General features: G+C 43.3%; 2 protein-coding genes across 2 annotated transcripts; both read right to left on the bottom strand.

Annotated features, from left to right (window-relative positions):
* Positions 1 to 825: 825 nt before the first annotated feature.
* Positions 826 to 2,931, bottom strand: LOC117249154 (nuclear factor 7, ovary-like). Its single transcript, XM_033614560.2, has one exon. It carries the CDS (start codon positions 2,729 to 2,731, stop codon positions 1,331 to 1,333), a length of 1,401 nt encoding a protein of 466 aa, XP_033470451.2. The 5' UTR covers positions 2,732 to 2,931; the 3' UTR covers positions 826 to 1,330.
* Positions 2,932 to 5,482: 2,551 nt separating this feature from the next.
* Positions 5,483 to 10,928, bottom strand: kcnj8 (potassium inwardly rectifying channel subfamily J member 8). Its single transcript, XM_033614368.2, has 6 exons — positions 10,322 to 10,928; positions 7,430 to 7,578; positions 7,085 to 7,245; positions 6,701 to 6,840; positions 6,363 to 6,579; positions 5,483 to 6,184 (listed from the first exon to the last, which is right to left on the bottom strand). The coding sequence occupies exons 1-6, from the start codon at positions 10,666 to 10,668 to the stop codon at positions 5,933 to 5,935; spliced, it is 1,266 nt and encodes a 421-aa protein (XP_033470259.1). The 5' UTR covers positions 10,669 to 10,928; the 3' UTR covers positions 5,483 to 5,932.
* Positions 10,929 to 14,146: the final 3,218 nt, after the last annotated feature.

The raw sequence follows: 14,146 nt of genomic DNA, 5'->3' as shown, positions 1-14,146 counted from the left end.
AATACATTTTCTGTTCTTTATGTTGATCAAATTTTTTAAAAACTAATAGTTTTTAAAGAGAGTTTTAGAGAGCATTCATGCTCCCTGAAGTTTTCAAAGATGTTGTTTTACTCGCCCTAATTCTTTCTAAGATGGCCACGGACGCTAATTCTGCGTCAGTTAGTTGGTGTCTTTTCTGTCCATCGATTCACTCACTGCCCCGTGTAAAACAGATAAAATAAAATACATGAAACTGAATTCACTGTACAACTACTACATCATAATAATGATATCAAGTTTACAAATACTATGACGCTAAAAACTGTTTTATTGTCGACTAACTTGATAAATGACTGTAAAATAAAAACAATATGTTCTCTGTTACATGTGTTAAACACATTAAACACACATTAAATATGGCTTAATAGAGACAATTTCAAATCAGCTTCACTATAACTGGCAGCATTCACAGACAAACACTTGTCTTTATCTGGACACATTTTCCCCACAAATACAACATGCTAACGTTATTAGCACAAGCCTATGGCATTTTACATTGTATAAATTAGCCTAGCAGCTAATGGACTTTTCCTCTTCTCATATGAAACCAGGGACAACAGCAACATTTAACAAAGATAACGTTACAAAATTCAGCTCCATTACAACTCACAAGGTTCACTGACAAAACAACTGTCTTATACTAAACACGTTTTACAAACAAATACAACATGCTAACGTTATTAGCACAAGCCTATGGCATTTTACATTGTATAAATTAGCCTAGCAGCTAGCGGAGATTTCCTCTGCTCATATGAAGCCAGGATAAATCACACACAAGACTTAAAATGCTATTTTAGTGGAGGCTTTATTGTCTTCACAATTTATTGTTTCTTATCTGTGAAATTAAAGTAAATAAAAGCTTTGTTTCCACTGAGGGAAATGGTTTCAGCTTACAGAGACAGACAGGAGGTCTGCGTCACTGATGTGTAGTTACAGTTCTGGGGAGGTGCACGTCAGGCTACGGATGTGATGTAAGTTTGTGCTCACAGCCTGTTTCTGCTGCCCCCATGTGGCAAAATAAATGACTTACTGGTAACACTTTATAATAAGGAACACAAAAAACGAGTCGTTACGGAGGAACGAATGAGTTATAAACCATTAGTTAATGGTCAGTTCTTGGGTAAGTCCCAATCACATGTGATAGAGTAGCTAAGCCTTAGTTAATAAGAGGTTAATTGATAATGACTGAGGGAACGACTTGTTTTTTTGTGTACCTGTGTTACCAACTTATTGCAAGTTTAAAGAAACCAGTGGCTTGTATACACACATGACATCAGCAGTAGCAGCATCTCTAACCGTGCTGCTCCACCCTAACAGAGACCTGCGTAGCTACAATCTTTATCGGGGCCTCACTCCAGGTGCTGATGTACGGAAACAGCCTGTCAGTGAACGTGTGTGTGAAGGTGTGTATGTGTGTGTTGGTGTCAGGATCAGAAAACAACAGCAGTCCTCTGTCCCAGTCCAGGTGCACTCGAATCCTCTTTGGGTTCTGTGTAACTGCCACCTCAGATCCTGTGTCTGACGGCGACAGCGCTTTGTATTCACCGCCGCAGAACATCAGCCTCCACAGCCCGGCGCATATGATTCCTTTCCTGTGGATGGACTCTGTTAACATGCCCAGTACGAAGGCTTTGCTGTCTCCGACCTCCACCTCCCAGCTGTGACACCCTGAGTTAAAGCCCTCGGAGCCGACGACAGAGATGAAGTGGTCGATCCTCTCTGGGTTGTCAGGAAGCTGCTGCCTTCTCTCTCCGTGTCTCACACTGGTCAGATCGTCAGACATGATGAGGTCTGGGTGAGCCGTGTTTGGATCCAGAATCACAGGACTGTAGGAAACAACGTCCTTCATCTTGCTCCAGACTTTGAAGCTCAGGTTGCCTAAATGTTTGGCCTCGTCTATCAGAGCTCCTGAGTGCAGCTCTGGATCATCAGGCAGGGGGCGCTGCTGGACTCTGGCCGCTGCAGCCTTGTAGTTCTGCAGGAACAAGACATCTTCAGCTCTCAGCTCCTTCTCTGTGGCTCTGACTGTTTCTGAAAGAGCTGCTATCTCTCTGCTCAGAGCTGCAATCTTCTCCTTCATCACCTGACTCTTCTGCTCCTCCTCCTCCCTCAGTGCAGCCATCCGGGCTTCCTCTTCCTCTTCAAGAAACTGGTGCAGCTTCTTGAACTCCTCCTTTATCCTCCTCACCGTGCTCTCTGTCTGGATCTTAATGTGCTCTGCAGTTTGATCGCAGCTTCCTTTCACCTGATGAATAAGCCTCAGTTTGCTTTGCAGGGGCTTTAAAGAATCCAGAAGTTTCTTCTTGTGTTTCTGCGCAGCTACGTCAACAGGTTCAAATCTGCGGTTGCCGTGTGTGTCTGCGTCTCTGCAGACGCTGCACACCAGCTGCTGATCATCCACACAGAAGAGGCTGAGCTTCACAGAGTGCAGAGTGCAGACGGGCTCGGACCCTGCAGCTGAAGCTCTGTCCTGTAAGAAGGCCTCACACTGGCTCTTCAACGCCAGGTGACAAGGAGGTATGTCCTTTGACGACCTCCTTTTACAGACTGGACACTCAGAGATTTGGCTCTCGGCCCAGTACGTCTGCAAACAGTCTGCGCAGAAGCTGTGGCTGCATGACAGGACGACTGGATCTTTAAAAATGTCATGGCAGACAGGACATGAGAGATCCTGCTCTAACCTGGAAGTCATGTTGTGAAGTTAGTTTCACTTCTGGCAGCCTGCTCCTACAGCTTGTCTTTTGTGTGTACCATCAGCAGCGAGTCCAGTTTATTACCAGAACCAGTATTCCCAGTATGTCCTGCTGGAATGTAGCCGTACGGTGTGACAGTTAAAGCTGTCGTCTATCACTCAGTGCGTTATCAGGAAGGAAGAACAACAACAGTGAGCTTGCTTCCTGGTTTCTCACATGACACGGGTTGAGTTTCATCAGCTGGGCTGAGTCTCACTTAAAGGAACGCTTCACCCTCCAAAGTTTGTAATTTGTATTTTCATTACTCGCCCCCCCGTCAGGTTAATTTTGTGAAGCAGAAGTGTTTCTTTAAAGGGGTCCACTGGATCAACCAGTGACCAGGCAGCTAACATCTGATTTTGAGTTTGTATCACCAAAATTTCCTTGTTCAACATGCACGATGTGATTTTACCAAGTAGGATATGCTCCTGGATCAACATCCCAGATTGCATGAACCAACATTGCAATGACATCATCAGTGTGCTGCAACTGTGCTTTTTTCAAAATTCCTTTGTGCGTCTTCAGAGCTAATGGTCCTGAAAGTAGCTAGCAGTGTTGCTAATAATAAAGGCTCCGCTACTGCAATAGCGACGACTGCTTTCTTGGAGGCATCCATCTTTGTTTACGTTAAGGTCATAAATGGTACAAACAGGGACGCATATCGCCAATTTAAACAGAAAGTTACGACATTTTACGACATCATCTTGAGTCTCACCGCTCGTAGCAACGTAAATGGATCACAGCATGTGCTTCTTCTGTAAACTGAAGTGAGTACAATCGAACAAAATCCTCAGTAACGAACAAAAACCTTCTAAGCTAGCGCAGGGTTTGAGTTAGCTTGCTAACTAGGGAGGCTATGCTAACGAGTGAACTTGCCAAAGGCTAGAATATTGTTCACAAACATTAGGAGCAGGGCGTAAAATTAACACCCGCCAAGCGCTAATGGCGGGTAAAAATTGAGTTTGGCGTGTAAAACAAAAACACACACCCACCAGTGGCCGATGGAAAATTTTGAATTGCATGTGGGTTTTTTATGTGCTTCGACCATTTCTGCCAGCTGTGTCAGACCATTTTGACCCTTGTGGCTTATTGTATGTTTGCTGGGAACGCATGACATCAGCTACCGGAACCCTGGGCATTCTATGGTAAAGCCTGATTTATGGTGCTGCGGCGCACCTACGACGTACCTACGTTGTTGCCGTGACGCCATCGTGAACCCTTCAAACTTCTCTGTCACTCCATTTCGTCGCGGTGCAATTCACCGCCAGAGCAGTAGGAGGCTGCGTTCCTTTCCTGAATGGTTATCGTCGTCTCTAGTTGATTCTTTGTTTAGCTTCCGGCTTTTCGGGTCACAGTGAACAATGGCGACTAAGAGAGAGAGAATCTTGCTGGAGTTGGAGTTGTTGGATGTCGAAGAAAGTATGTTAATACTGCAACATCTACATCGCATGAGAAGATGTTTAAAGATGGCGGGGATGGCGCAATCTGGAAATACGGAACCGGAAATGCGTTGCTACCAAGCAAACCAATCACAGCCCTCTCAGTCTGCGCTGGGTCTGCGTCGCCTCAATGTGTAGTTACATTTTTTGGGAGGTGTACGTCAGGCTACGCCGGGGGCTATGACGAGCCTCCTGCGTAGCCACGTACCCTACGACGTAGGTACGTCGTTGATTTAACGCAGGACCATAAATCAGGCTTAACTTCTGAGCAAGATGTGGCGACACATTTCTGCTGTGAAGCCACCGCCAGAAGAGGAAAAACGAAGTTGAACATGTTGGATTTGGACAGGAAGAACAGACAGTTAAACAGAGTACAAATGTCGCACGGCATTTTATTAAAAATGGAAACTAGACGAGGCTGGCCAGCCGCGGTCATGGCTGACCTACGACCCCCACACCAACACGATGAGCTGCAGCCTTTGCCGCAAGCACGCCAAAGAAACACGGAGGACAGGGTTGGATTTTCCTAAAGTTGGATTTTCATATGAAAAACGTAAGGTAATTATTTTTAGTCAAACAAGGCATGATTTTTTTTATTTGGCTGGTGAAAAATATGTTTGGCCGGTCACTATCCAATGGCAGATGAGGTAAAAAGTTACACCCTGATTAGGAGTGAGGATAATGTTATTTGCGAATGACAAACAGATTTTCCATCCTTTTTAATAACCTATTCAAAACTATCATCTTCGTCCTGCATAATTTGTTTGATCCAGGGACATTTTTGCTATGTTGATGTCAACATTAACAAATTATCCAGAATCAGTGTGATGATGATGATGATGATGATGATGGTCCTGGATAAACCTAACTAAATCTATCCAGGATCAACATGGAAAAAAGGAGGGAAATTGTTACTGCAGGAATTTACTCGTCATGTTTCTCTCCCGCAGCTTGATTGGATGTTGTTGGATTGGGTCAAACAAAGTGCAACTTGCTGCAGATGAGACATGTTGACGTTGGCCGATTAAAAAAATACGGAGAAATTCATACGTGGCACACTTTGTAAATGACCTACTTTTTAATTTTTGTGGGAAGATATCAAGTATTTTCAAGTCAAAAGGCTCAAGTCCAAGTGATGTAACGAGTCATTGGTGATAAAGTCAAAGTTGAGTTGCAAGTTTTCTTTGATTATGTCCAGTCTAACGTGACTCGAGTCCACACCTTTGTAAACTACTCAACAATAATTTGAGCACTTCAGATATTGAGGCCGTGTTCAGATGAAGTGAGTGCATTTATTCTCAAACAACACACGAGACAAAACAAGGTGAAACACACACATGTACAGTACAGTGATTGGTTGTCACTCGTCACCACTACTAGCAGATAAACTGTGACTTTAATTAATGAGAAAATGAATCTCCCCCAGAACAGTAGAACAGGCGTAAAGACCACGAGTTTGTAATTATTGCTTCAGTGATAATGAAGAGAAGAGACTGATTGGTTTGTGGAGGCTCTCAGTGCAGAGAAATGGACCGTTAACAGGATTAAGATTACTCCACGCACGTTAACGTGGGGCAGTGTTAGCAGTTACAGTGCTGGGAGTCTAGATAAGGCAGGAAACAGACAGAGAATGAGTCCCATCAGAGCAGGAGAAACGCCAACACCCACAATCCTCCGTCCCACCAGGAGGAGCAGGGCAGCCAGCAGGAGGCAGGCCTCATGTCAGGTGACGGCGTTCAGGCTCTGGCCTCCCTCGCCGGGGGTGAAGAACTGGACTTTAGGCGTGGCGAGCCCCGAGTTGTTCCTGCGCAGACCTCCGCTGCTCCCGGCGCCTTTACGCATGGAGTTGTTGCGTCGCATGGAGTTACGCTTCCTCAGCGAGTTCTGGTGCGACAGCTCGCTCTTCTGGAGAGTCTGGATTAAGATAGACGGCTTCTCGTCCAGTTCTCTGGCGCTGCAGCGCGGCGTCGCCACCTGAGAGAGACACAACACAATATTTAAGTTTAATACATCTGTATTTTTATCATGCCAGCAGGAGGACAATAATCCATACTAATCCAGACTATTGGTTTCCAAAGCTCAGTCATATTTTTTTACTTTGTTCTGACACTGTGAACCAATCAGAGTGAAGATCAGTTCGTTTAACACTCACCTTGACTGTGTTACCGAACTTGGAGTAGTCCACAGAGTACACGCCCTCCTCCTCCGTCACTATGGGGATGAAGCGGTGACCCCACTGGATCTCCTCAGAGACGTAGGAGGTCCGGGCCTGCGTGGTGATCCCTGTCGTCTCCACGACGCCCTCCAGGATGACGATCACCTCCAGGTCGCTGCACTGCAGCTCCATGGCCGACAGGTCGTACAGCGGGCTGAGAGAAGGGGGAGGAGTCACAGCTACATTTCATACGACGATAAAATAAAATACCAAACAATATGAGATAAAAGCAGTGAATGAATCCACATCTCAGAGTGGATCTGCCGCTGCTGCACCTGCTTTTGTCGATGACGTGACAGATGATGAGCGGGGCGAGGAGGAACAGGCTGTTGCTGGCCACGGCGCTCTCCGTCTGGACGTCGATCTGATGGATGGGGATCACCTCGCCCTCTGGTGTGGTCGTCTTTCTCACCACCTGCAGACGATGTGTAGTCCATTAATTGTTAGTTAATTCATTTTTTGCAATGCTTTTAATACTTACATACTTTTACTAAAGTCATCCTTTCAATACAGGACACAGAGTGTTTTTACAGTGATACACATAAGGATCTGAATACTTGTTCCCTCACTGCCAAACTATCTAGAAACAAAAATATGTCATTCAATAAGAGTTTAAACAGAGAGACTTCTTCAGTGGACGGAATAAAGTGGACAAACACCTGTAACCTGACGGTGGCTCCTATAATCATGCTCTTCCTCAGGTCTCCGATACGAATCATGAAACACAGCCGGTTGTTTCTGACGGCGATCACGGCGTGACGGCTGAAGATCAGAGTCTCCGCTCGACGGTTTGACTGAGCCGTCTTCATGAAGATACAACCTGAGGACAGACAAAGGACACGTGTGACCGACCTGGCCCAACGTCCAGAACTCATTGATAACTTAGTCGTTGGAAAAAGGTGGAAAAATCAGAAAAAACGTCAAACGTAGAGCAGAAACATGGCAGACAAATGCAAAAGACCAGAATCCTTCCTCCACCTCTCCCCTCAGGCTCTGAGTCTCACCCAGCATGACAGCATTGATGATGAGTCCTATGATGTTCTGCATGATGAGGACGGTGATGGCGGTCGGACACTGCTCTGTTATCATACGTCCTCCGAAGCCGATGGTCACCTGAACCTCGATGGAGAACAGGAAGGCTGAAGTGAACGACCTGAAGACAGAGAGATTTAGAAAGTTCTTGAGTTGCTGAGCTTTAAAGTCAGTTTCTTCCAAACAGAGTCGATCCTCAGCGTCTCGGCAGAAATGATGAATGAAGCAGGTTCACGTTTAAAAATCTTATCGTAGAGGGGCTGCTAACTACGGTGGCCAACGTGAAACCCGAAAAACCAAATGTCCCTATCCAGTCCCAGTGTTTGGTTTTCTGTTCTGGGCTACTATAGAAACATGGCAGTGCAACATGGCAGACTCCGTGGACATGCTCCCTGAGTAGATATATGTTCATATGTTTTTGCAGAATGCACCTTTTTCGGGGCAATGGGGGGCGTGAGCAAGTAACAAAACGTGTAGCTCAGCGTGTGACGTTAACAGTGACGTGGGAGGGAAGCCGCGGCTGGTCAGTCCTTCAGCGATTCTCTCATAAGTCGGCGTGTTCTTCACCGTCCCCGTCATCTGACGGTTAATGGCCAGAGACGTTGTAAACGGAGGGACAGCATAAACAAAAACAAAATCACAACAAAAAGTGTTGGTATTTTATTTGTCTGCAAACCAGGGATCAGTTACATTTGTAATCCATAGAAGTTCATTCTGTCTAAGTGTTAAATTAAGGTTTTTCTTTCATATCAGACAAGACAAGGTTTGTTTTATCTTGACATTTAACAGGGCGTCAGGTCGTTCATCAAGGACAGCGCTCCAGGTATGTGACAGCGTATACGCTCCCTCAACCCGGTTCATCGTCCAGCGGGCCCGCTTCCTTCTGAGCGACCTGACAGCAGGAGGCGTGGTCGCCCTGTCAAATTTAACAGGGTGACCACGCCTCAGTAACATCAGCTGATATAAGGCACGTCACCAATGACATCTGGTGATGCTTCTGAAGAAGTCGGAAGACACCTGTCGAAACATGTCAAGGTAAAACAAACCTTGTCTTGTCTGATATAAAAGAAAAGAAAAACACTAAGTTACATCTGTATGTTATCATATAGCTAGTCTGAGTGGGCGGAAGTTCGCTGCATAGATCAGCCTCTCATTGGCCGGAACGAGCCACCCGCTGAAGTCCCGCCCTACCACCTCCGGTTGCAGTTTTCAACACGTCCTTTACTAACTTTTGCAGTGTTTGATCTTGCAGGGATGTAGCCATTTTTCTGCCATGGTTCGCGTCCTGTAGGTGATATTTTTGTGGGTGTGTTACACCAAAACCTGTTTCCCCCCGGCAATATTTTTGCAAGCGCACCGTTGCTGTGGCACCGCCCAGAACGATTGTGATTGGTTGAAAGAAATACAAGCAGCCGGGGTGTTTTTTCCTCCAATCTTAAAGTGAGAGTCGGCCCAGCCAGACCTTTCTTTTCTTGAGAAAGGTCTGGTGAGCGAGACTATTATATAGCAGACAAAATGAAGCTTTACATTTCATCAACTGGTTAATGTGCGGTTAGATTTAGGCACAAAATAACACTTGATTATGGTCAGAAAAATAAAATGTTTTAGCTTAAAATATCCGGTTTTCTTTGCAGAAACCCGGCTGGAAAAATAGCGATGGGTCACTACATATCACTTATGTTTGGTGCCTAAAATGTAACCGTTCAATCTGCGTTTTCAAATAGTGCGAAAAATTTAACTTTTCAACCAATTGTTAAGCTCTTTTTAACCGTCACGGTTTTTAACACATTTTAAGCCTCATAATGCTCCTATTATGCATGCTAACACAGAGCTAGCATGCTAACACCGAGCTAGCTTGGCACAACGAGCGGCAAAAAAACAAAACTAATGTTGTCACTTTCTGGTTCGCTTTATTGAAATACAGCAGCACATGACAGCTTCTTGCTGGCAGCACACAGACTATATATTAGACTATATATTTCCATATTAATGACATTTTATATTAAACATTAAATATGTTGAAATGACGTCTTTGTGTAGACCACATTTCACCCACCAGAGCAACATGACTGTGGAGAAATACCTCACACTCATCTATATTCTCTCTCTTTGACCTACAACTGAACAAATTATCAAAATAATTAAACTAATTTGTCATTTTGATGATGTAAAAACATTTTATCTGGTTGAAAAGAGACGTTCAGACTGAATATTAATCCGTTTTCAACTAGAAATCAATTTTAGAATCCAGGTTGGTGCTCACTGGCACTGTGGTTAATGTGCAGTTAGATTTACGCACAACATTATGGTTATTATGGTTCAAAGAAGATCATGTTTGGGCTTAAAATACCCGGTTTTCGTGGCACAATATAAACATCAGGAAACATCTGGCAGGCCTCTCTCCATCCATCCTCCCCTCCACCTCTTGATGAAAAAGTCAACTCAAATACTACGTCATTCTAAAAACACCTGATATGATACGCTAAACTTACAGATGTAACGTTCATGGTTTGCAGAAACGCACAACGCCAACATTTTCTTGTGGAGACTGGGCTGCAGAGGGAGGTGCCAAACTCGCCCCCCTCCTGCAGTCTTTACTTTATTTCCCCTGACATGAGGAAATCCAAAGTTCCCTGACTCCCTGTCATAATTAATGTTTTTCTCTCCCTCTCCTCCTCTTCCTCTGTCGAATTTAAAAATGGAGGAAAGGAAAAAGAAGGAGGAGGAGAGGTTTGGATCAGTTTCAGTGCGCGTAAAAACACGTTCCAAGTCTTATCAAACACACTTTAACAATCCAAAAACACAGTTTAAACTGTCCCTTTGATGACACTGACACTGGGACACTGCTCTGTGTCGTTTCTTACTTGACGTCGGTGACGCAGTGGGTCCGGTTCTGCCGCATCAGGTCCAGGTCCCCGTGCGCAAACGCCACCAGCCACCAGCTCATGGCGAACAGCAGCCAACTGCTGACGAACGTGGTGGTGAAGATGACCAGCGTGAAGCGCCATTTCAGGTCCACCAGCGTGGTGAAAACGTCCTGCAGGAATCGGCCCTGCTCGCGGATGTTCTTGTGCGCCAAGTTGCACGAGCCGTTTTTGGCGATGAAGCGCGCTTTGTTCACGCGGTCCCTGAACACCGGCTTGCGGGGCATCCGAGAGGCGAGCCCCGGCAGACCGAACTCCTCCGGGATGATGCTTTTCCTCGCCAACATCTTTGTGCCGATGCTCCAGACAGTCAAAAGAAAAGATTCTTTTTTGAAAGTCCGTCTTCAGTGCGTCTTTACGCACGGATCAAACATGTCCAGCTGCAGGAAAACAAAGACGCACAGACTCGTTTCCTTGTGTGGACATGTGGAGGATGTTTCTGTGCTCAGCTCCTCTGAGGGCTGGGACGGTCTCCTCTCTCCTGTTGACGTAGTCCAACTTCCAGAGTCCAGACCCGCTCAGACCAGCGTGCTGCTGCCTTCACGGACCGTTCAGGGACCGTCGGAAAACACAAAGAAAAACTTAGCAACGCACACAACCTTAAAGTTTCATCTTAAATAAAGTCTCCAAACATTCATGAAACCTCTTCATTATTAGTTAGATGATTGAACTCAGTTCTTTCAGACTTTAAAGGACACATGTCGTGCGCAATCCTCCACATATAAACTTTAAATTAGTTTTTAAGGTGTAAAAATAAAGGATCCTGTTTCCTGGTGTTCAACAGGTGAGCAGAGGGGAGTGAGAGGAGGCTATTTAAACCATTATCTCACATAAGGTCTCTGTTGTATCTAGTTATTATAGTTTAATGAGCTATTTTGTGTCTTTTTATTTTAGTTATTCAGGTTGGAAAATGGTCCCAGTGTTCTTTTCTTTGGCTTCATGTTGTTTCAAGACAAACAGGATTTAGAAAAAAATTTACGTTCCTCCTTTTTAAACTGATTTAGGGTAGACCGACATTAAATATGAGTCAGTTTTCCTCTTTATTTAAGTGTCTAGAATAATTCAATAAACTTTTCTTTTTTTGGATATAGTATTTTTTTTTTTTTGTCAGAACAATTTCCTGTTACTAATTAATAAAATAAAATATAGAAATTGTCTCCAGGCTGCTAAATGTTCGCCCACTCAACTAATTATGATTTAATAAATATCTAAAACAAATAAATGGACATTTTATGCCATTTTAATCACAGAATGAGCAGTTAGTTGCTGATAAATGTAACTATATAGGCCATATAATTTCAGTTGTATTTATGCTGCAGTCTCTGTTTGCATCTTGATTTTTGTAATAAATAAAAACAGCTCAGGTCTCAATTTTTCTTTCTATGTGTCTCTAGTTTTTTTTTTTTTTAATATTTTTCCATTTTAGTTTTAATTTATCTCATCTATTTTTTTTATTCATTTATTTTTTGTATTATTGCTGTCTTTGCTGCTGCAACAACCAAATGGCGATGGAATAAATAAATAACTAAATAAATATAATATAATAAAACCTCACTGTGTCACTAAATAGCTTAAAAATAATGTGGCTGTCATAAATCATTTTAATTCTTTATTCCCTGGTTTTAAACTGAAGTCAAATTAATATGTAGAAATGTGATACTTCTCCACCAGGGGGCGCCATTTAGCCAAACATTGTATATTAGTGAGTGTTGAGGGGGTCACGTGCTGCAGGTTTACTGAGAAAAGAAGAGTCACTTCACTCAAAACCGTTTTATTATCATGTCAAGTGTAAAAAAAAAAAGGCACACATAATAATACTTTGTTATATGTTTCAAAAGTCTTGGATATACAGAATGTACATTTACATACATTTAAAAAATCTTTAACAGTCATATAAGAGGAGTCTGACTGTGTGTGTGTGTGTGTGTGTGTGTGTGTGTGTGTGTGTGTGTGTGTTACATGCATGTAGTGAACTGTCAATATAAAACATAATTGAATGAATTTGAAATATGAAGTTTTTTCCCCTGAAACTTAAGACGGGATATAAAAATGATACTGAAACATGTTTTCATTAAATCAGTTAAATCTGTCTCTGCTGTGTCTGAACACGATATGAAAGAAAAATAATTTGTCTTTCCATCTATTCGTCTGTTTTTGCTCTGACATCAACTCGGAGACAAATTATGGTTCAGGGTGTGAGGCGAAGAATTTATGAGGCAGCAGCAGTGTGTCAGGTTCACGTCCAGATGCACACCTGCAGTAAAAACTAAACACCAAAGATTTATGAAACGAGTCCAGACTGAACGAGGATCAAAGAACAGGAAGAACACTCTCAGTCTTTAACCCTCAGAGACCCAACACAGAGCCGTCTGTGTGTTTTACAGGGGGGCAGAGGATCTTTAGGAGGAGATATCAGGTCAGTAGAAGTTTCAAACGTCGTGAAAAGCTGCTAACCTCAAGATTAATTTAAGACGTAGCTCAGTCCAAAAAGAAATTAATGTGTTTTGGTTGGGTGAGTATTTAAAACTTTAAAGTATAGAGGCTGAGAACACAATCATTTGAGTATATGATGGTGTGACACCAAAGTAAGACACTTGCCAAGCTGCAGACCACTGTTAGAAACCAACGAGTGAGTCATTGCTGCATTTTCAGTGGCTTTTTAGCCACCAAATGTGGGTGCTGTTTAGTGACCAGTCGCTGTATTTCCACCGGGGTTAGTGCCATGAAAAGCGGTTGTTTTTAACGACACATCGCTGCATTTTCAGTCGGGAATAGTGTGACAAATGCGGTTGCTTTTAAACAAGGCATCCCTGCATTTCCAGCCAGGATATTACAAAGAAAAGCGGTTCTTTTCTTAACAAGACATCAATGTGTTTCCAGCACAAAATGTGTGAAAAAAAAAGCGGTTGTTTTTTCATTGAGACATCGCTGTGTTTCCAGCCAAGATATTACATAGAAAAGCGGTGGTGCGTTGCTGAGTTTCCAGCTGCTTTTTAGCTGTCAAATGTGGGTGCTGTTTAGTGACCAGTTGCTGTGTTTCCACCGGGGTTAGTGCCATGAAAAGTGGTTATTTTTAACGAGACAAAGCTGCATTTTCAGTAGTGATATTACAAATAAAAGCGGTTCTTTTCTTAACAAGACATCAATGTGTTTCCAGCACAAATAATGCGACAAAAAGCAGTTGTTTTTTTCATTGAGACATCACTGCGTTTCCAGCCAGGATATTACAAAGAAAAGCGGTTATTTTCTTAACAAGACATCGCTGCATTTCCAGCAGGGATGGTGCGACAAAAAGCAGTTGTCTTTTAACAAGACATCGCTGCATTTCCAGCCAAGATATTACAAAGAAAAGCGGTTCTTTTCTTAACAAGACATCGATGTGTTTCAGCACGAATACTGCGACAAAAAGCGGTTGTTTTTTCATTGAGACATCACTGTGTTTCCAGCGTGACAAAAAGTGGTTGTTTTTAACGAGAAGTCACTGTGTTTCCAGCCAAGATATTACAAAGAAAAGCGGTTATTTTCTTAACAAGACATCACTGCGTTTCCAGCAGGCATGGTGCGACAAAAAGCAGTTGTCTTTTAACAAGACACTGATGTGTTTCCAGCCAAGATATTATATAAAAAAACGGTGGTTCATTGCTGAGTTTCCAGCTGCTTTTTAGCTGTCAAATGTGGGTGCTGTTTAGTGACCAGTCACTGTGTTTCCACCGGGGTTAGTGCCATAAAAAGTGGTTGTTTTTCACGACACATCGCTGCATTTTC

The sequence above is a fragment of the Epinephelus lanceolatus genome, chromosome 23 (assembly GCF_041903045.1).
Source record: "Epinephelus lanceolatus isolate andai-2023 chromosome 23, ASM4190304v1, whole genome shotgun sequence".
In the NCBI taxonomy this organism is placed as follows: Eukaryota; Metazoa; Chordata; class Actinopteri; order Perciformes; family Serranidae; genus Epinephelus; species Epinephelus lanceolatus.
This window is presented reverse-complemented; position numbering and strand designations above follow the sequence as displayed.

Bases quoted from the DNA above. Each gene is read 5' to 3' on its own strand.
- LOC117249154 (XM_033614560.2), bottom strand. From the start codon at position 2,731: ATGACTTCCAGGTTAGAGCAGGATCTCTCATGTCCTGTCTGCCATGAC.
- kcnj8 (XM_033614368.2), bottom strand. From the start codon at position 10,668: ATGTTGGCGAGGAAAAGCATCATCCCGGAGGAGTTCGGTCTGCCGGGG. The intron at 7,246-7,429 runs GTGAGACTCAGA...GTCTGTCCTCAG, and splicing joins CATCAATGCTGTCATGCTGG to GTTGTATCTTCATGAAGACG. The intron at 6,580-6,700 runs GTGCAGCAGCGG...CCCTTCTCTCAG, and splicing joins CACGTCATCGACAAAAGCAG to CCCGCTGTACGACCTGTCGG.